We start from the raw sequence: 23,328 nt of genomic DNA, 5'->3' as shown, positions 1-23,328 counted from the left end.
TCCTTCCCCGCTGGACCTCAGGTTGCCCCTTAACAAGTGATATCCTGCCAAGTTGTGACTGCCACAGAGCCAACTGTGGGTCACTATGGTGAAACTGATCTTCAAAACCAAGTTGACTGGCAGCTGAGACGGAAGCACTGGGGTCATGTGTTCAACAGCTAGCCACAAGTGGCCTGGAATATTTGAATGTGGATTCCCCCACATTTGGGTCCAGTATAGAAAAGTCCAAAAATATTTAGTATTTCCAATGTGCACCCACTCTCACCATGCTTTGGAGGTTCTGAAATTCTACCCATAATCCTGTTTTCAACTCTGGCACCTGAGCCTAATGTGAACAGAGCCCCAGACAAGCTCAGAGGGAGAAATGTCATCCCTGCCATGCCAACGGGGCAGACATGTGGGCAGTTTAATGGGCTCTGGGACTCTGTCCAGCTTCAGCCAGTCAATTCCCAACAAGGCCCTTTCAGTCCATCTGCATTCTAAACTTTGCCAATCCTCGGGGCCACCTGGGGACTCTCAGAACAGGCCAACTGACAAGGGTCTAGTTCTTGGGCATCTAGAGCCTCTGTCCCCAGCACACAGTCATGACACACTTCAGTGAAGCCATCTTCCCCAAGTGTAGCACTTGGACCTGATATGAACGCAGATGGAGACAATAAAAGACAAGAGGTCCCCAGGAGCCACTTGGCAACACCACAAATGAAAAGAGTCTCATACAGTAAACCCTAAATGGCTTCCCAGGAGCCCTTATGGAAAGCAGGTAAATAAAACATCACTTAAGTACATTTCCCTTGTTCAAACAGTGCACACCAAGTGTGTGAGGGATGATGGGCTTACAGATACTTCATGCTTCTTTGAGTGATATGAGCATTCAAAGGAGAAGCTGAAGCCTGGCTCAGAGGTTAAAGCACTTTCCACACAAGTGTGTGGACTGAAGTTCAGATCCCCAGAACCCCATGCAAATACCTGGTGGGTAAGGTGGCCCACATGTTATGCTAGCCCAAGAAGGCAGAGACAGGATCCTCAGAGCAGGTGGGCCAAGAGACTGGACATTACTGGCAAGTTCTGCATTTGACTGAAAGACTCTAGCTCATTGTATACAATGAAAGAAGAGCGATAAAAGTTTCCTGATATAAGTCTTAGAGCCTCTACATAGTCACACACTCGGGGGCATCCACACATCCCTAAAGATAAAGAGGAAACAAAACAAAACAAAACAAAACAAAACAAAACAAAACAAAACAAAAAAATACTCAAAAGAAGTTCCTTCATGGCTCATCTTCATGAGCCCTGTTTCCTTACCATGGTGAGAGGGACAATGCCCACAAAGGTCGTCTGGCTGATGAAGATCTCAGAGACGAAGAGCTCACTCATGGAGTCTTCCACAGGATATTCTACCTGCCAGGTGATTTGCTGGGCCCCAGCAAGGCTGCTGCTGTTATCGACTCCAAAGTCCACTTGCAGAATCTCATAGAAGGAGCCGTTTGCCCTGGAAAACAGACGTACCACAGGGTTTAAAGTAAAAGCACATGACTCTGCAGAAAGCAACGGACACAGTCATCTTATGCAGTCCTCTTGGTTAATGAGGAGTTAGAGAGGGTGGAGACTCACTCATGGCTACCCATATGGGGGTGGCAGCACCTCAGAGTGGGTGTGCAACCCTTCCCTAAAGAAGAAATGCTCTTTATTGAGTTTCCGGTTTTTTTCTATTGCTGTAGCAAAAAGCAAATTGAGGTTGGGACTGGGGGTAACTCAGCAGACTGCTTACAATCTGTCACAGAAGGAAATTAGTGCAGAAACTTGGAGGCAGGAACTGAAGCAGAGGGCCATGGAGGAACGCTACTGCCTGACTTATTTGGTCCAGGAATGACACTGCACACAGTGGTCTAGACCCTCCCACATCAACAATTAATCAAGAAAATGCCCCAGCCATTCTGATGGGGGCATTTTCTCAATAGGGGTTTCATCTACTTAGATGGCCCCACCTTGTGCCAAGTTCACACACACACACACACACACACACACACACACACACTACAAGTACAAGAGCCCAGGTTTGCTGCATCTCTGGGCATGCCCCACATAGCTCTCTGCCCTGCACACTCACCCACAGAACCCTCAGACCACACCCACGGAACCCTCAAGGCACACTCGAGAAAGCCAAGAATTCTCTGACCCAGGTTCCCCTCCCCTCCAGCAAGCAGACACAGATCATGCTCTGTCTATACAGCTTCTCTGTAACTCATGAGTCCCTAGCTCAGACTCTTCAGGATTTACAGAATGGTGATGATTTTGAAGGCTTATGGGATCAACATGAGATCAATGGTTCAAAAGGATGACACGGGTTCCATGGATTATCACAGAAACTGTGGCTGACAGGGGGATTATGCTAGATTTTCCATTGGCCCCAAATTAGATTAAATATAAATACAGAAATACCACCTATCTACCTTAATTCATAACACGAACACACCTGTACATTCCCACTCACATTCTTACCCATCCATACACACACACATACATACACGCTCCTGCACATGAGGGCTCTTGGAAAACGAAGGCTAGCTACTGCACTGGAAATCATTCACCAAGCACAAAGAAGAATAAAAAGTCATCAGCATGGGTCTGTGATTAGATCTCATCCTGTGAGCCTCTTGCCAACTTCCCTGCATCTATGTTGACCGGGACCGCAGAAGGATGACAGCAGGGAAGCTAATTCCCCAACTCCCCACAACCTGAGTCCCCCAGGCCAGTTTGCACCATTTCTGATGATGAGTCTGTTTGAACTAAAAGGGGTTCAGGACCTCTTTCCTGCCTCATGGAGTCTGGTGAGCTCGGCATCTGGTGTCTCAGTGTTTAGTCTGTGAAGAAAACATTGGGGGGGGGAAGGAACCTGCAACCTGCTGTTTCACCAAGAGGAATCTTACCATGGACAGCACCCCCACACCAATGACTTCCATAAAACAAGGCATGAGGAACACTCAACTCTAGGCTGTCCTCCTGTCTCAAGAGATTACAAAGATGATATCCAACACTTGGATGTGGAATGCCATTCATCAATGGGTCTCCTGTAAGGGATAATCTATCCTGGAAGATGGAACCTTTCTCTCAGAACCAAGGAGTTCTTTTTCAGCATTGAATAATGAAGGGTGGCTACCTTTGAGGTACCAGAAAAGGTACAATGAAGAAGACTTCATGTGCCATCCCTGTTAAAGCTGTGTGTGGGCTCTGAGGTGAGCAAGGAGAAAAGCCAGTTCTGTCAGGTGAGACATGACAGTCGCCCTCTAAACCATGTACTATCCACCATGTGAGCTGATCTAGATGCAGAGGCTGCCCCCAAAGCAATGGATGGAAAGGTAGTCACAGCAGGGTTACAGCTGTGAGGTGTTTAATTGTTTATTTTGTTTGGTTTGGTTTGGTTTTTTTGTTTTTAAGCATTTTCCCCCAGAAAGAAATCTTCTACTTCAGGCAGCTGGGTACTTTCTAATAAGTTCATTTATATGGAAATTGGCTCATAACTATTAATTTTACCTGTTCCTGGGCCACTCTTGATAAGCTTTGAAAAACTGAGTAAAGAGCTCATTGGGTCTTGGTTTAATAATGGTGGCTGCTACTGAGGAACTAGCATCCCAGTGCCAGCTATGAGGTGGGCATAAGGCAGCTAACAAGTAGCCATGAAGTGCCAATGCTTGGCCTGTGGGAGAGTGCAAGGACATGTTCGGGAGTCCCCACCTCCCACCCCACATGTATGCATGTGGGGTGGGAGGTGGGGATATAGATGTGGGTGGGTTTGCATAGGTGTGTGTATGTGGGGGAGGGTGTGAGTGGGTATGTGCAAGAGTGTGGATGCTTGTGGCAGGGGCTGGAATGAGCAGAAGTCTGTGTATCGAGCAGGCTCTGGCATATAACACCTCGGGCTGGAGCACAGGTCTCCTTTCTTCCTGAAGCCCCATTTCTAAGAGATGGGGCCTCCCAAGATAGGGTTGAGGTACACAATATGGCTGCAGCTCAAACATATATGAGAAAAGGAGTCACGGGGAGAACCAACCCATCCGCTGATCCCCAAGGACCACATTCAGACATGAGTCCCTGTATCACTTGCAATGATGACCATGCTGATGTATGGCAGAGGGAAAAAGGAGAGAAAGGGGAAATAAAAATGGGGGGTGGGGTGTGTGACATCTTCTCATTTACATAGGTTTTTTTTCTCCCCACCAACTTCTAAATAGTTCTGAGCCAGCAAGCAGGGATGGTGGCAAAGTCCCCCAAATGAGAGTTTCTAGAAACAAGATGCCGCAGATTGTGGCCTTAGGTTTGCTTCATCTTGGGATCTTTTTCCTAGATATTAATATAAATAAAAGTGGGTGAGAATCAAACTAGGTGCTCCAGGATGGGACCTGCTGGTGACCCATAGCAAACACAGTGTTGGCCTGGATGGACAGCTGCTCCAGACACACACACATGCACACACAAACACACAAACATACACATACACACATACACACAGGTGCACACACACATAAACACACGCACACACACAAACATACACACATACACACACAGGTGCACACACACATACACACACATGCACACACATGTGCACACACACATACACACGCACACGCGCACACGCACGCATGCCCACTGAGGACAAAGGACTGTACTGCTGCTGCTCTGACAACAGTCAAATTGGCAAGCTCAGCCACACTCCTGGTCTCATTTCTCCCTGTGATAGAAAACACGCTGGGAAAATGAGGGAGAGATGGTTTAACCTTCTCATGATGGCCGGTTCCAGTCTGTCATTTTGCAGAGGTCAGTGTAAGAAACTCTAAGTGGTTGGTAGCATCACATCCCCAGTGGAAGAGTGGAGAGAAATGAGACAGGGGGCCCTGAGGAAAGCCAGAGGGATGGTAAGGGGTGGGTGTGGTCAAGATGTACTGTACACATGCATGAAACTTCCAGAAAAAATCATCTTGTTCAATTTTTTAAAAATCCAAAGATGACAATGTACTGCAGTCACTTCAACTTTTTTTTATTTTGTTTTTTTTATTAGGTATTTATTTCATTTACATTTCCAATGCTATCCCAAAAGTCCCCTACCCGATCCCCCACCCACCCACTCCCACTTCTTGGCCCTGGCATTCCCCTGTACTGAGGCAGATAAAGTTTGCACGACCAATGGGCCTCTCTTTCCACTGATGGCCGACTAGGCCATCTTCTGATACATATGCAGCTAGAGACACAAGCTCTGGGGAGTACTAGGTAGTTCATACTGTTGTTCCACCTATAGGATTACGGATCCCTTTAGCTCCTTGGGTACTTTCTCTAGCTCCTCCATTGGGGGCCCTGTGATCCATCCAACAGCTGACTGTGAGCATCTACTTCTGCGTTTGCTAGGCCCCGGCATAGTCTCACAAGAGACAGCTATATCTGGGTCCTTTCAGCAAAATCTTGCTAGTGTATGCAACGGTGTCAGCGTTTGGAGGCTGATTATGGGATGGATCCCCAGATATGGCAGTCTCTAGATGGTTCATCCTTTCGTCTCAGCTCCAAACTGTGTCTCTGTAACTCCTTCCATAGGTGTTTTGTTCCCAATTCTAAGAAGGGGCAAAGTGTCCACACTTTGGTCTTCATTCTTCTTGAGTTTCATGTATTTAGCAAATTGTATCTTATATCTTGGGTATTCTAAGTTTCTGGGCTAATATCCACTTATCAGTGAGTACATATTGTGTGAGTTCTTTTGTGATTGGGTTACCTCACTCAGGATGATGCCCTCCAGGTCCAGAGACCATGAATTACAATAGAAAATACTGGAGGTGAGTCTGGGAGGCAAGGCCCCGTGAGGAGTTGACATTTGAGCCAAGACCTAAAATATAGCTGGGAGCCAAGCCTACCCTCTGCAAACATTTGTTGAATAAATGAGTGACTCTTATTTTATGCTTCTCCATGCCCCCCCAAAAAAAATAAATCATGGAAAAATGTGTCCGGAGCATCTACAGGAACACAAGTTGCTATATAAAAAGGAGCAGCCATTGTTCAGTGCCATATGCATGGTGAGGTCTCATCACAGCCCAGCTTCATCTCCTCAGCTCTCCTGCCCTTCTCCAAATCTGGCTGCTCCATGGTTTTTGTTTCTGATATACTATTATTTGTTGATGGTGGTGATTGTCATAGACAGATATATACTCAGAGGCACATAGTATCATGAAAGCAAGGGGGTGTTTTTTGGTTGGTGGTTTGATTTGGTTTTGCCTGTTTTTCCTGCTAATGTGTCCCCAGAACACTGCCTGAGACACTAAATATTCATTAAATGTATATCAGACAAACCAATGAGTCCGTGAATAGCCAGCAAGTTTGGGGGCCTCAGAGGAATGCACACTAAGTGAGTCCCAAGGGACTAGGTCGCAGCCACTGGGAACAAACAGCTCCACTGTGAGCTCACAATGGAGGGATGGTTTGCTGAGCAAGGCTGAACCAGGATGTGCAATACAGAATGGGCCTGAACTGCCATTCAAAGGGCCACATGTGGCATGCATCTGGTGTTTGATGTGCCCACAGCAGGTAAATCCATGCAGGCAAGACACGGGGGGGGGGGGGGGGGGGGGCGGGGGGAGCAGTTGCCAAGCATTAGGCCAGGTGGAGGATGGGAATTGACTGCTAATGGGTAGCTTCCCTTAGTCTGATAAAAATGCCCCCAAATTGTAAATGGTGATGATTCCAGAACTTTACAAATAGGCTAGAAACCAATGAACTGCGCACTTTAAGATGCTCATGCCTGTGATTCCAGTACTTGGAAGGCTGGGACAAGAAGACTGCTAAGAGGTTAAGATCAGCCTAGGTTACAGAGTGAGCTCCAAGGCAGCTAGGGCAGCAGAGTGAGACTTGGGGAATGAGGGAGACAGAGAGAGGGGAGGAAGAGAGAACCAGAGACACAGAGACAAGCAAGATGGAGGGAGTGCGAGAGACAGAAAGACAAAGACAGAGAAGATGAAGGAGAGGGAAGGAGGGAGGGGGGGAAAGAGTAGGGAGGAGAGGGAGAGAGAAAGAAAGAAAAGGAAAGGAGTATTTTACTTGAATTTTTTTATTTAAAAAATTAAAGTCACTATCCCTCTTATCGGGTTTGTTCAGCTTTTGTTTCAAACTTAAAACCATTTTTCAGGAACAATTATCTCCCTAAATTCTCTATCTGCCTCTCAGATCAGCTGCAGCCAGGCAGCTGCAACCAGATAGCCAGCAGCCGCAGCTCAGGAGAGGGATGCTAGGTCCCTCATTGAGACATTGTTTCTGCTTACGAACATATTCCCAGCGCTGGAGACAATCAATCCCCTTAACGAGCAAGCACTTTGGACACCTCCACCTCGCCGGCTGCCAGAGCCCGGCCGTTTCCCACACTAACAAGTCACCTCACTTCCAGCTTATTTGATTTTATCAGCATCACTATGACAAGCCCGGAGACAGCTAAGACAATTGCCACAATTATTTTTTTTCCTTCCATCAGTATCTGACAACATCCCAAACCCTTCCAGGAAATGATGGCTCAGAGTCCTCTCACTCCCGGCTCCTAATACAACTTCCTGGAGTGATATTGTCCCCTGCCTTCTACCATGTTCCTCTTTATTACTGACCTGGCAGAAGAAGAAAAAAATTGTTATATAAAACAGTGGACTTCCCAGTGGGTTCTATTTCCATTTAGATTCTCTTCAGAGAAAAAGGCAAGCCCAGGCTGCTAACTGACAGGTGAGATAACATGACAGACTGAGGATAACGGCATGGTAGATGGAGTCTCTAATCCCATTAGCTCTCCTAAAGCGACAGAGGAAACATCCATGACTTCAGCTGAGAGCTGAGCTGGGGACCTGACTTTTGTACTTACTGACTTCAGTTTTCACTGCCATGTTGAGGAAAGGGTGTGTTTCCAAGAGACAAAGTCCCTACGGACAGGGGAGGTGCCAAAACTGGGAAAGGATGTACCATGTGTGTATGAGGACCTGGGTTTGATCCTTCATGGCTATGTGGGAAGCCAGGTGCCTGTGACCCCAGTGCTGGGAAGACAGGAACATGGGGATCCCTGGGACTCACTGGCCAGCAAATCTAAAGCCATTAACACGACCTAGGCCAGTGAGAGACCCCGTCTCAAAAGAACATGTAGATGGTGCCTGAGGAACAATGCCTAAGGATGTCTTATGGCCTCCACACCCATGTGCAAACAAGTGTATGAGCACACATGTACATGTGCACTGCACACATGCACACACACACATACACACATATACACATGTTCTGTACAGGTGCACACATACACTCATACACAAATCCCAAAGACATAAGAACAGTCAGGGTCTTCTCCAATGACCCTCCAACCCTACTACTCTCAGTCCACCATGCACTAGCTCTTTGTGGCTACTGGGGGGGGGGCAGCCATGTCCACATGAATAGTGCCCATGAGTGGTCTCTTCTGCATCTAGAACCCCAGATCTCTGACTGAAGAATCTCTGACATTCCCCTCCCTGATAGAGGGACAGATGGCAGGATCAATCACCTGGCTCTGTCTGTTGAGGCAGAGGAAAGGGTGACTCTCCTGCATGCTTACATATTGAAGTGATCAGCAGAGCCAATAATGCCCAATAAGGCCCTGGCAGAGGCAGTCATGCAGCCACGGGTGGAGCGTCTCAAATCCACCATGTCTAATTCCAGAACTATGCTGGAAACATGCTCCGAACACTTGTGTATGATTGTCATAATAGACAGTTATTGAGGGATCATAGTGTTCCCAGGCCTCTACCAGATACATAAGCAGATGGGGAAAACAGAAAGAGAAAGACAGAGACAGAGACAGAGACAGAGACACAGAGACAGAGACAGACAGAGACAGAGGCAAAGACAGAGACAGAGAGACAGAGAGGCGGAAAGAGACAGGAGTAGGTGAGAATGCCTGCCTCTACTTGGAACAGAACCCCGTGTAAAATTCCTTGCTCTGTTGGCTGAACAGGAGCAGCCTCTATAAGTGTGGATTTTTTTTTCTAATACTTAACAGTCTAGGTGGCTCTCCAAGGGACAGCTGCTGCTAACGAGAATGGGGTCCTGAGGTCATGCCCTGTGCATGCTGGGTATCTGTGGGGCTTTCCTGGTGGCCATGAGGGCACCTGTAAGTCCAACACCCTTCAAGCTACCCTGGCCATCAGGGCACAGGTGGCAGCCACAAAAGCAATCAATGGTAATTTATTCCCAGCCCTGGTATTCTTCCTGCTGAGACAGGAGTGACACTGTGCAGGAAGGACTGCGCTGAGCTGTCCATCAAGGAGACTGTATCAATTAGATGACCAAGGATCCTTCATGGCTGACCTACAAAGGTCAGGCCCAAAATGAGCTGCCCGGAGAATATAAGATCTAAAAGGGCTCAGATTCACCTAGAGGAAAATTTAAGGAGAGATGCCCATAGCTCAGACAAGAGGTGAGACCTCATGAAACCAGAATCTGCTCCCTGGTGCTATTTCAGGGGTGGGGCTTGGCAGGGGAGGTGGGGAAGGGCTGGAGGGGGCGTCGGGAAGGAGAATGGGTAAGAACAAAGTGTAACAGCATAAGTATGAAGATACAACAGAACCCATGACTTTGTATTCAAACCTAAAATGTTTATAATATCGAAGAGTGGGGCCAGGATCTTCTGCCTTCCCTGAGTACCTATGACAAGGTGTTCAATCAAGAAAAGATTGTTCCAAAACACTGAAGGCCAAGAAAACTGGGATCCAAATGTCTAGCTTGGCCATTAAAGACACTTCCTTGGACACTTCTTTAGCCCCTGTTCCTGACTCCCTGTGGCCAGTCTGGCCACCAGTGAGACTTTGCCTCTAAACTTCACTTCTCATTCTTCCAATTTAGACACTTGTCTCTTCAGTGCATGCACACACACACATACACACACACACACACTCCATAGTAGCATGGGAAACTCATTTAGAATTTTTCCTGCAAAAGGCTTTCCCTCTATTCTGGGAAAGTCTGAAGTGGCGAAGCATCTTTACCCTGAAGTTCATGGCTTGGTCATGCGTGAATGCATCCATGTATCCATCCACTCCACTCAACTGTCTACCTAACCAGCCATTCATCCATTTATCCATCTATCCATCCATCCATCCATCCTTCACCTACCATCCATCCATTCATTCTTCTGTCCATACCTCCATTCATGTCTACCATCCATTCGTGCATTCAATATCCACCCATTTATCTGTTCACCTATCTGCTTACCCATCCATCTATAGCCCACCTACCCATTCATACTTCATCCATTTTGTTATTTTAAGGTGCTAAGGACTGAATTCAGGGCCTCATGAACACCACCAAATCTGGAGTTCTACCACTGAACTAACCCCAAGCCAATGAAGGTCTTTTTTTTCATGATTATTATTTTTAGCTAGCACACGAAACATTATGGCATGTTCACATACTCTCATTCCCCCACAACACACACAATAGTTGTCCTTCCACCCCTCAGATAAGTCCTATGTCATAAAAGTGTGTATATGCATGCATGTACATACGTGTACATGTGCACATGCCTCTGGGTGCACATGTATTTGTGTGTGTGTGTGTGTGTGTGTGTGTGTGTGTGTGTGTGCGTGCGTGCATGTGTGTTCAACCATTTACCAGTTTATAAGTGCTCGTGCCTGGTCAAACAGCAAGCACACACACCTTTCACCAAGTTGGAAAGTTTGTGGCCATCACTTCTATAATATTTTTCCAGTCCCCTTTCTCCCTCTTCTATAACTCCAATTTCACATGGAAGTCTTGCTGTTCTCATACAAGGCCCTGAGGCTCAGTTCATTTTTTTTCTGAGTTTTTTTTTCTATTCTTTGGATCAGATAAGTTCCATTGGCCTATCTTTAAGTTTTCAGACTATCTTTTCCATCGTCTTAAATCACCTGGTAAGCCATCCAGTTTAAAAAAACACACACAAAAAACAAAAACAAAACTATTCCAGCTGTTCTAAAGTTCAGTACTAGAATTTTAACTTCACTCTTTGATAGCTTCTCCTTGGCTTCTGTTTCTATCCACTGGGTCGGTTTGTTTTCTGTTGCTATGACAAAGCACACGAGGCTGGGTCATGCAAAGAGGACTCACCTTTTGGAGGACTAAAGTGCAAGATCATGTGATCTGGTTGAGCTGATCCTGGTGATGACTTTATAGCAAGTGTCATGACAGTGAGGTTGGATTGCATGTTGGGGAAGGCCATGTGATGGCACAAGGTGTCAAGCTTGTACTACAAGAAGAAGTAGCTCTCTCCTAGTGACAACCGACCAGAGTCCTACAAGAACTAATTCAATCTTTTCTGAGGGCTGTACTCCAGGGACCCCCTAAGCTCCGCCTCTTGAAGGCCCCAACACTTCTCCTCACTGCTACTCAGGAGGCCAAAACTGATGCCTACCCCCAACATCTGAACCCCAGGGGTACACATCACACCTAAACTGCAGAAGATATATTCTCTTTAATTTTTATAATTATTTTGCCTTCTTTGTAATCTTAGTCTCATTATATCAGCTTCCATTGGTTGTTATACTTTAATATCTTTTTTAGGACTGGGTTTGAACCCAGGGCTTCAGGCACACTGGGAAAGTGCTCTAGCAAAGACCCATCCATGCCCCCACCCCCACTGCTTGCTTTTCCTATGGCGCATATGCATCTCATTTGTTGACTCTTACATCAAGTAATACTAGGCTGTGATCTAGACATAGTGGATAGTTACATCATAGAGGTAATTTGGGTATATTCTGATCTTTGCTTCTTTATTAGCTTCACAGTTAATGTAAACATCTCAGAGTCTTCATAATATACAATGGTTCCAGGGTCACCCATAGACTTGAGTAAAGAGTATCTATGGGATCTGAGGACTCCCCGCTCCTCTTTGGAAATTCTTATTCATTTTGTTGTGAAACACCCCCCCCCCAAAACTGGGTCTTGCAAGCTAGCAAGATTGGATTTTCTGATTTCGACTTCCCGATGTGGGGCCTCCCTCATACCCTAAACCACAAAACAGGAAACGTAGGCGGTGCTGTCCCTGTCCCAAGGGTCCGATACTGCTTCTTACATCATTCCCCTTAGGTGTCAAAGATCAGGGGCAGGGGTGGGTGTCACATCTTCTCCCTCTGCCACCTTAGTTCTTGGATTTGCTAGCACTCACATGGTACAGGTACAGGGAGATCTGACTCAACTATAAGAATGGCATGGGGCTGGCAAGAGGGGTAAGTTGGTAAAGGGCTTGCAGTGTGAATGTGAGGAACTGATTTCAATTCCCCAGGCACTCATATAGAAAGCTAGACATGGTGGTACATGCCTCTAATCCTCCTACTAGGGAGGCAGAGACAGGAAGAGATCCCTGGAGCTCAGTGGTTAGCTAACCTCAACTAATCAGTGAGGTCTAGAGTCAGTAAGAGACCCTGCACCAGACTTTAAGGTGGAGAGTGATGGAGGAAGACACCAGACACTGGCATCTCTCCTCCACACACACTCATGCACACAATTGCATGTACACCTGCACACAGGTACACTCACAGGGAGGACGGCAAAAGAGCCCCTTCTATGGGGCATCACAAACAACAGCCATCAGCTTTCAAGTCAAGCATTATTTCAGCTCCGAAAGAGCAAGGAAAATAACTTAAAGAGAGGGAGCCGAACCCAATAGCAGCTACTCAAGAGACGGGGATGGGAAGGCTACAGGTTTGAGGCCACCCTGGGCAACCCAGCATGACCTTGTCTATGTATTTAAGACTGGGATGCAGCCCATTAGCAGAAAACTTGCCCAGAATAGATGAAATCACAGAGGGCAGGGAGATTGCATTCGGTGATATTCTAAAATAAGCCCAATTAGAACTTCTAACCTTATTAACCTTAAGCTTTAACAGAGATAAGCCTCAAAATAGGTTGACATTTTGAATGCCACCTGGGTCAGAAAGCAGATCCCCGTTCCACTAACCTTCCATCTACCTGATGGCTCTTCAATAAAGATCATCTGTGCAGAAAGTCAATGGGAAACCACGCCAGCGCCTCTCATCCCAAAGCATATAAATCTCCCTGCATGAGGCGCCATCCCTCAAGAGACAGGAATTCTCCTGCCACCAATTAATTAGAACCAACAACTCCATCCCAGCTTCCATTTAGCCTCTTCTGCGAATTTACAGCTGCCTCAAAATTCTTTTTTTATTTTTTTATTTTTTAAAGACAGCATTTCTCTGTGTATCCCTGACTGTTCTAGAACTCACTCTGTAGGCCAGGCTGGCCTCAAACTCAGAAATCCACCTGCCTCTGCCTCCTGTGTGCTGGGATTGAAGGCGTGTGCTACCACCACCACCACCACCACCACCACCGCTGCCACCGCTGCCACAAGGCTCAAAATCATTCTTATTCCTCATACCTGTAACCTGTCTCCCTTGCCCTTGACTGATGGTCTATTGGAAGACTCTTGAACCGGAGCCCATTCCTATCCCGCCATAGTGTGACTGGGAGAAGGGTTTGTTCCCAATATCAATAGGTGCCAGACTTGAATGTTAAATAACAAGGAAAAACACTAGTAACAACCTGGATTTTTGTTGTTCTCCATTGTCTCTTGAGACCACTTGTAGATCCAATTACAGAATCCAAAAATTCTGGAGGCATCCTGGGACAGGGAAGGCGTCTGTGTGCATATTTGATAAGATGCTCCTCTGGCTGCAGAGAAGGAGGCCAGAGCTTACATAGGACTCGGCCCAATTCCCACCCCTCATCCATTTTGGCCCACCGGTGCATGTCCCCAAGGAAAGGCAAACGAGCACAGGCTGTGATGAGATCTGAATGTGGGTAAGCGCCAGACCAGAGCCCCGGAGGAGAGAGAACACTAATTGCCCTGAAACAAAAGAGCAGCAGGTGCCATCTGCTCTGGTAGCCAAGCCAGGCCACACTAATGAGGGGTCCAAGTAGCTGTGTGGTGGCCCGTGCAGCTAGCTGAACTCTTGTCACCAGGAGCTTGTCCCCTGCACACCTGCCACCAGCAGGGAAAACCTCGAATATGTTTGAGACAAAGCCCAGTTTCAAGGGTGCAACTCTGTCCTGGCTTCCATCCAAAGAGCAAATCCCTGCTGGGGTCTGAGCCTCCAAGGTAGCATGTGCAAAGCTGGTCCCATCAAAAACACTGCTCAGTCTTTACTGCAACAATGTGTCCACTCTCTGTGATGGAGGCTGGCGGGCTCACCCTAACAAAAGATGCCAGGAGACTGGAGTTCACACTGGCTCAACTCAGAGTGAGAAGACACGATTGGAGGCGTGCAGGCTTTTATGGGAGCCGAACCTTTGAAGTTAAGTGTGTCTCAGAACACCAAGGTCAGCACACTCAAGAAGACAGACACAAAGTTAGAGACTTGCTGGCGCCTGTGGTTCTCCTTGAAGACTAAAAATGTAGCGTCTTGGCTGGGGTCTGGCCTGAAGCTTACTCATTCCACATCCATGGAGATGGCTGAGCATTGTCCAGCACAAGAGGGTAAGACCTTTCAGAGCTCACGTTCTAGTGTGGAGAACTGCAACAGGCAAGCAATAGGATAACCATGCAACAGGGGGGCCTTCCTTAAATACTGATGGCTCTCACACTGTGCATGTGTGGCAGGGGGTAATATGCATCCATAGACACATCTGGAGATTAGAGGAAGAAGTATATTGTGTAACCAACTCTATCACTCCCTACCTTATTCCCTGGCACAGGATCTCCCACTGACATTGCCTTTAGACTGGCATGCAGCAAGTCCCAACTAGCCTCCTCTTTCTATCTCCCACAATACTGAGGTTACAGGAGTCACATGTGTGACCACACCCAAACTCTTATACAGGTGCCAGAGATTAGAATTTCGGTCTCCATGCTTGCACAAGCACTCAACCATAGAACTGTCTTCCCACTCCTTTGATTTTCTAAGCACATAAGAGGATCACAGTTCTGTGCCCTGAAGTTGGGACTCCAGTAGGGATGGCCTGCCCAGCCTGACAAATACATTTTTATATCTCCTACTGGGGAAGAAGTATTTAATAAAGAGATTTAAGAATAAAAATTATGGAGAGCTGGAGAGATGGCTCAGTGGTTAAGAACACTGACTGCTCTTTCAGAGGTCCCGAGTTCAGTTCCTAGCAACCACATGGTGGCTTACAACCATCTGTAATGGGATCTGACGCCCTCTTCTGGTGTGTCTGAAGACAATGACAGTGTACTCAGATATATAAAATAAATAAAAATCTTTAAAAAAAAAAGAATAAAAATTTTAAAGAATCCTTTAGGATAGAGAATGGGTGGAAGATAATAGAGAGAGAACCTGCATGCCTTGACAAAGCAGGAAGTCACTGGCTTCAGTTGTGTGCCCACCGGTGACCCCACCAGGCTCCAATGACCACACAGATGGCCCTGGTTAAAGTAAACAGAGCCAAACATCAAAACTCATGAATCTTGGAAAGAAACTGGGGTGGAAGGATGTGGGAGGAAGTTATGAGAAGGTAAGAGGGGGGGAAGGGAGCAGAGCAGCCAGAATGCATGATACCCATGTATGAATTTGTTAAAGAACTAACAATATTATCTTTTAATCCCCTGGCAGTCTAGAGAGATGGTTCAGCATTTCAGATCACCCGCCACTCTTCCAGGGGACCCAAGTTCAGTTCCCAACACCCATGGCAAGCCATTCGAAACCTCCTGCAACTTCAGCTCCAAGGGGTCTATAACACTCCCCTGAGCTATAGGGGTACCACAGGCCTTGTCAAAGCAGGATGGAGAGAGTCCTCACTGACATCCCATACAGTGTGCCAGGACAGGAAAAACCAGAGACCTGTAACATCTTAAACTTGAAGAACCTCCTTAGTCAAAACTAATTAGGGGCTGGGAGTGTGGTCCAGTGGTAGAGTGTTTGTCTAGCCTTGAAGCCTTGATGTCATCTCTAGTTCCAGAGGGGGGGGGGGGGCAGGGGAAGCTAGGCATCATGTTTTTAATCCCAGTCATTGGGAGAGGCAGAAGCAGGTAGATCTTTGTGAGCGCCAGGACATACTGGTCTACATGGCAAGCTCCAGGCTAGCCAGGGCTACATAGTGAGACCTTGGAGGGTGAAAGGGAAGGAGGGGTGGATGGATGGAGGAAGAGATGGGGAAGGGAGAGAGAGAATCTACGTAGGTAAGGCATGTAAATAAACACATTTCCAACCTAACGACTCAGAAGTCTGTCTCAAGTGTTTCCACACAGAGCAACAGCAGAGAGGACCAGAGAGGGTGAACTACAGGCTCCTGGGAGCAGAGCCAACAAAGAGCAGCCCAGGCTGAGCAACAAACTGGTCTTTGAAGAGGAAGGAAGCCAGAGCGGCTCAGAGGATGGCTGCCTCTCATCAGGCACCTCAGAGCCCGTGAAGTACATGCAGACTGAGAACTGTGGGCACTGCAGCTGAGCCGAGCAGGGAGGTGCGGTTGGAATATACTCACCATAATAGAACCAAACCTGACCACTGACGCTGTTCCCAGCCTAGAGAAAGGCCAGGCAGCCAAACACAGAGTATGTTACAAAAACAACAGACAGGGAAGGGGGACTGGGTGTGGGGTGGTGGTCCATGAAAGGAAGCCTGGTAAGATCAAGCTAAGGCTTGGAGTCCCAGGGACCCTGAAGGGAAGGTAGGAGCTTTGCCTGCTTCTAGCACCAGGCCCCTGTCACGTAGCTACACCCCCCCCCCATAGAGAGAACTGTGGCCATCAGTCACATAAGGGCCAAGCCCCCAAGCCGCTCCACATGTAGATGAGACATTTCTAACATCTCAGACCAAGCCAATAGGAAGCATCTATTGTCAGACCTCCCCAAAACTGTATATATGGATTCTATCCAGAAGGAATAAAGGTGTGTGAGAGAATGTAAAAAAAAAAGGGGGGTACCTCCCCCTCCCTGTTCCCTTTGCTTGACCCTTCTCACCTGACGGGCCAGAGATCTCCCCAGATAGCCACCGGTACACAGACCAAGAGCTGGGAAATTGAAAACTTGACCTTTCTGTGGGGGTCATCTCTGGGTCCTCGCTGTGCACCAGTCACCTCCCTGAGAACTCAGGCCCAGGGTGGGAGATGTGGAGATGAGAGGGGCTGAAAGCAGGAGAGAGAGTCTCACCCTGACAGGCTCCAAGTCTAGCCCAGGAGTTTCTGGGGACTTCCATAGACTCTGCTATGCTAACGAGGCTACATTATGAAGGCTCATAGGCCAGCAGTGCTGCGCCCCGTGACTCCCTGGTGATGCTCCTTTGCATCATTACTTCAACCGTGCCGCCTTTCTCTGCTGTTAGCTACATTTCCGCTGGCAACTGGGGAAGAGACAGAGGGCCAGACAAATTCCCCTCCTTCGAACCCAGTATTTTCTTTATTGAGCAGCTCTGTCTTTGAAAAACAATAGCCCCAAATTCCAGTAGAAAAATGGCTAGATCCCCAGCCCCACTGCACCAGGTCACATTGAGACCCAAGGAAGCTACCCTGAAGCCCTCCTAATTCATAAACTGTAATCCAGCGGCTTCTCCCCACAGTCCTTCCTGGCACGCAGCCTACTGCGCCGGAACCAACGTACCTCAGGAGGGTGTACTGTCGTGTGGTGGGTGACATAAAGGGAGGATGAGTTAAGCGCTTTCTGCAGCCTCCCAACTCTCTGCCACACCCAGAAGCACCTCCTCAACAAAGCCCATCTATGTTTTATGTTTCTGAAAAGAACCTTCTGTAAGGAGACCCAGATCTGCCCCCCCCCCCAGGAGAAGTCTTGCCAACTCAGGTGACATTCTTTTTTTTTTTTTAAAGATTTATTTATTATTATATCTAAGTACACTGTAACTGTCTTCACATGCATCAGAAGATGGCATCAGATCTCATTACGGATGGTTGTGAGCCACCATGTGGTTGCTGGAATTTGAACTCAGGACCTTCAGAAGAGCAGTCGGTGCTCTTAACCACTGAGCCATCTCTCCAGCCCTCAGGTGACATTCTAAGAACCTTGTTTGCAAGGTGGGGGGGGGGGGGTGGGAGGAATATAGGTGGATTATCCTCGTGGAAAACCAGAGAAGCCAAGTACTGAAAGACATGTGCCACACCTCTCACACATGTGATCTACAAGGGAGAAGGAGGTGTGAAAGAAAGAGGGCATTACTAGATAAAAGAGGAATAGAGGCAGGAGGATCTCTGTGAGTTTGAGAGCAGTCTGGTCTGTGCAGAGAGCTCTAGGCCAGCCAGGGCTACATGGGAAGATGTTATCTCAAAAACTAAGATTCGGGCCATAACAGCAGATGACATTAACAGAGGTAATAGGACCCCTCAGCTGTATGACGCAAAGTGTTCCATGGTATCACCTGCCTAAAAGTGCCTTCTTGTCCCTCCGGAGAGCTACCTGAATTCCTTGATCATATTCATCTCCTCCTCCAGGTGATGTACTGAAATCCAGCATACAGGCAATGTGAATTTGTCCTTGGGCATGTGGATTTGTCCTTGGCCATGGGATCTGCCTCTGGTCATGTGAATTTGTCCTCGGCTCCACTGTATGCTTCTGAGGGCAAGAACTGAATGTCTACTTCACACCTTGCATGCCCTGAAGCCCTCACCCATCTCCAGAACCCCAAGTGGCTGATCACCACCCAACATCCGCAGCCTCAGTCTTCCCCCATAATGCACCTGCCTCCAGGAATCATGGCCCAAGTCCTGCCCTGTGCTGGAATCTCAGAGACCAGCTTGGAAAGGGCCTAGGGATGTGACAAACATCTGAGGCCTAGCAATGAAGAACAGGGTCAACATGGCCACCTTTTTAAACTTCAGATTGTAACAGGCACAGCCTCTCCAACAACGCTCACCTGGGTGTGTGCAATTATACTCCAACATGTGTGCAATTAGCTGTCTAAGCAGCATGGAGCCGTGTTAGGAGCACCAGCAAAGGAGTCCACTAGGAAAACTAGCCAGTGCTCACATCAAGAGACAGATAGACGCTAAGCCGCCTGCAGATGCTGCTAAACACATCCCAGCACAAATGGTCCAGGCCCCACCCACTAAGCTAGACTTACCCCACCCCACCCCAGTCCTGCAAGAAGAGGAGAGAGTAGGGAGCTACCTCTTAGAAACCCATGGAAATCCGCATGTATCTACTGTGGACAGCTTCCACTCCAAAGGATTATCCGCCCTTTCCGATTAAATCTCTCCTCGTTTCTGGTAATATCCTGAAAATCCAATTTATTAACTCAGCTTAATTGCCACTCTGGCAGCTGGCTCTGCTGGCTCCTTTTCATCCTAACCACACTTCCCACAGGATGACAACTCTTCCATTGCTTCTCGTGGAAACTGATGTCTCCATCATTGAGGAAGCTGTGAGAATGAGCAGGGTCTATCACACGGAGGCGACCAGGGGGCAGAGCGGAGACACAGCCATGCTAGCAGGCTCTCTTTCTTTCCTTCCAACCCCTTGATTCCATTTGGGCTCTCAGCCTGTGCAAAGGTGCTATCTATATTTGGGGTGCGCCTTCCTCCTTAGTTCACCCTCTCTGAGTACAACCTCACAGACACAATAATGCTCATCTCCTAGGTGATTCCAAATCCCATCAAGATGGTCATCAAGGGTAACCAGGCATATACCATGGCAACCTTTCACATAATGCTTCTGATTGAACCATACTAGATCTATCCCTGTCCCCTGCCCCAAATACTCATGCCTGCCACAGAATATGGAATTCCTTTCAACCTGCTTCAAGTATCCTAGTTAGCTTTCTATTGCTGTGATAAAACACCAGGACCTAAGGCAACTTGAGACGTAAGGGTTTTAATTGGCTTACAACTTATAGGCCATCACAGAAGGAAGTCAAGGCAGGAACCTGAAGGCAGGAACTAGAGCACAGACCATAGAGGAGGACTGCTTACTAGTTTGCTCCTCATGGTTCACTCAGCCTGCTTTCTTATAGCACCCAGGACCACAATCCCAGGGGTGGTGGTCCTGCCCAAGTGAGCTGGACCCACCAACATCCATCATTAATCAAAAAATTATATATGCATGTGTGTGTGTGTGTGTGTGTGTGTGTGTGTGTGTGTATTCAGCATTAGGAAGGCTGAGAACCACTGGTGTAAAATGTCCAAGTTAAAATCTCCTCTGAGATGGAAGATAAAATGCTCAACAAAGAGTCCTTGCAAATCAGAAAATGCGTTATAGGCCCCGAAATACAACAGCAGAGAGAAAACATCCCACTAATAGAGAGGAAAGGAAAGGTGAGGGAGGGATATCAGACCAAGCAGGACTGGAAATAGGAGGGTTATCATTAAACCCTGTGCCTGACATCCAGAGGGAGCTCCAGGGGCCTTAGCAGACTCACCCCATGGACTTGCTGCCTGTAGCCCACAGAGCTGCTCTCTTGGGATAGCCAAGCGCTACATTAGCCGAGAGAGTCCATTACAGGTGGCTTTCCCCCATGGCTGTTTCAAACTGCTGACATCACCAGGATCATGGTGTCTCCGTGACCAATTCTACCTCCTCCTCACAACTTCACAGCCTCGCTCTCAGGGGATGCCTGTGGGGATTCTGGCCCTGAGACACTCATCCTACCCTACCCCCAGCCCTAGACATGAGTGGGTTGAAAGCAAGCAGAGGAATACCCATAATGCTGTGGGCTCCCAGGCATACAACAGCCACATGGGAGAAGTTAAAGGTCAGGTGAACGTTCTCGACTTTTATGTACGTTTGAGTGTTTTGCCTGTGAGTCTATCTATGCATGTATAGTGTCCACCGAAACCATAAGATGACATCAGATCCCCCAGAACTGGAGTTCCAGGTGGTGGTGGGAACTAAACCCAGGTCCTCTGGAAGAGCAGCCAAGTGCTCTTAGCCATTGATCCATCATCTCTCCAACCCATCAACTCTTGAAGGATTAAGGTGAGATGCATACACTGAAGGCACAAGGACAACATTGTGTGCGATCCCATGATGCTACAGCCACGGATGGCATAAACCTTGATAAAATGTCTCTGAGGGAACTTTAACCAGTGACAGCTATATCACCATAACTTCTGTATCCCTCACATAAGAGCTATGGGCTGATCTTTAAGATATTTTGTATTAGTAATTCATTGCTACTTAATGCATTATCCTAAATGTGGAAGTTTTGAAAATCAGATAGGACATATGTCCACGTTTCAAAGACCTCTGAGGCCTTTCATCCTGAGACAAGATGTCATGCATCCTTGGGTTCATGACTTAGAGGGCACCTCTGTGGCTGTGGGTGGGAAGCCTCAGGTTTTTACCACGGGGCCTCCCCACTGAGTTGTGGCAGCCCGGTGACATAGCAGCTGGCAGCCAGAATCTATAGCTAAAGGCGTGGAGGAAGGAGCAGTGCCTTTGGGGCCTCATTCCTGTAATCACTTCTGTGTCATACCTGGTAGAAGTGGGTCACTCAGTCCTACGACAATATGGAGTCACTGCTGTCTCCCGGGTGTTTCCACCAAATCACAACACATTGTCCAAAATTCCTAGGCACATTCTGCCTGTCCAAGTTCCAGGACCATATGAGAGTTACAGGTCAGCTCTCTTGCACCCGAAACCATTCAAGCTTTCTCTCTCTTTCTTTATACATTTATGTATGTGGCATTTAACTTTAATACTGAAATATATTGGCTTGGTCATCAGAATGCTCAGTTTCTATGTGGTAGCCATGTGTGTACCCATTTTACAGGTTTGTGCTACACATCAGAAGCAGGACACTAGGCAAGTCATTTAACTGTTCTGGGCCTCAACTTTCTCACGTATAAAGGAAGATCCTGGATTCCTGGCTTCTGTCAAGTTATACACCAATCTCTTAGTCAGGGTTTCTATTCATGCACAATCAAGCAGGTCAGGAAGCAGGAGCTGATGCAGAGGCCATGAAGGGATGTTACTTACTGGCTTGCTCAGCTTGCTTTCTTATAGAACCCAAGACTACCAGCCCAGAGATGGTCCCACCCACAGGGGGCCTTTCCCCCTTGATCACTAATTGAGAAAATGCCCCACAGCTGGATCTCATGGAGGCATTTCCCCAACTGAAGCTCCTTTCTCTGTGATAACTCCAGCTGTGTCAAGTTGACACAAAACTAGCCAGTACAACCAAGGATTTCTCTGAGTGAGTTATCTGAGATTTGATAACAAGAACTTCTAAGTCAGAGCAAAGGGGATGGATGCACTTACCAATAAACTGCAAAAAAAAAAAAAATCTTAGGACTAATAACAGGAATGAATGGAGAGAGGGAAATGGGGGAATGAGTGCTGATTGGTAAGATGTACGCTTCTGTGTGATGCATTTACGGTCAGCTTCCTCAGTTCATCTTCTTCTATAATCCTAAATCCCCTGAATAAATAGGATATCACCCAGCTTCTTATGTAACCCACCCATATCTGTTAGGTGTCTCTGCAGAAAGTACTTCAAAACTGAATGGTGGGGCTTGCTGTATTAAGCAAGTAGACCGGAGTTTAGATCTACACAAGCCACATACATGCTAGTAGCAGCCCACCTGTAATTCTAGCCTAGGAAGGTAGAGACCAGGATTGCCTCAGAGCAAGCTAGCTAGCCAGATTAGACATAGGAGCAAGCTCTGGGTTTAATTGAGAGACCCTGCCTCAGAGAATGATACAGAAGACCAGCTGAGAGATATTAGATTCTGACATCAACCTTGGACCTACACATACACACACACACACACACACACACACACACACATCTGTACTGCATCTCCACATATACATGTACCCCCAAACCCTCGCCCAATACACAGAAACACACTTTGGTTGTTAGAATAAAAGTGACCCCCATAGGCTCACAGGGAGTGGCACTATTAGGAAGTGTGGCCTTATTGGGGGAACTGTGTCACTGAACATGGGCTTTGAGATTTCAGAAGCTCAAGCCAGGCCCAGTGGCTCACACATTCTTCCTGCTTGCTGCCTGCCAATCCAGATGTAGAACTCTCAGCTACCTCTTCATGCAGCACCATGTCTGCCTGCATGCTGCACTGCTTCCTGCCATGATGATAATGAAGTAAAACCTCTGAACTGTAAGCCAGCCCCAATTAAATGTTTCCCTTCATAAGAGTTGCTGTGGGCATGGTGTCTCTTCACGGCTCTAGAAATCCTAAATAAGACATGCAAATATGCACACACAGCTAGAGGAGGAAGAGGAGGAGAAGGAGAGGAAGAGGAAGAGGTGGAGGAGGAGAAGGAGGAGGAGGAGAAGGAAAGGAGGAGGAGGAGGAGAAAGAAAGAAAGAAAGAAAGAAAGAAAGAAAGAAAGAAAGAAAGAAAGAAAGAAAGAAAGAGGAGAAGAAGAAGAGAGAGAAGGAG

At 47.3% G+C, this 23,328-nt stretch overlaps 1 protein-coding gene across 1 annotated transcript in view; it reads right to left on the bottom strand.

The window, feature by feature from the left end:
• Positions 1–23,328, bottom strand: part of Tmem132b (transmembrane protein 132B) — a 260,166-nt gene that overhangs the window by 92,531 nt on the left and 144,307 nt on the right. The window contains exon 4 of the mRNA NM_001190352.1: positions 1,303–1,489. Coding sequence (NP_001177281.1) covers positions 1,303–1,489 — 187 coding nt within the window. The remainder of the gene's footprint in view (positions 1–1,302; positions 1,490–23,328) is intronic.

Source organism: Mus musculus, chromosome 5 (genome assembly GCF_000001635.26).
Source record: "Mus musculus strain C57BL/6J chromosome 5, GRCm38.p6 C57BL/6J".
Classification (NCBI taxonomy): domain Eukaryota; kingdom Metazoa; phylum Chordata; class Mammalia; order Rodentia; family Muridae; genus Mus; species Mus musculus.
The sequence above is the reverse complement of the archived record's forward strand: the minus strand, read 5'-3'. Positions and strand labels throughout refer to the sequence as shown.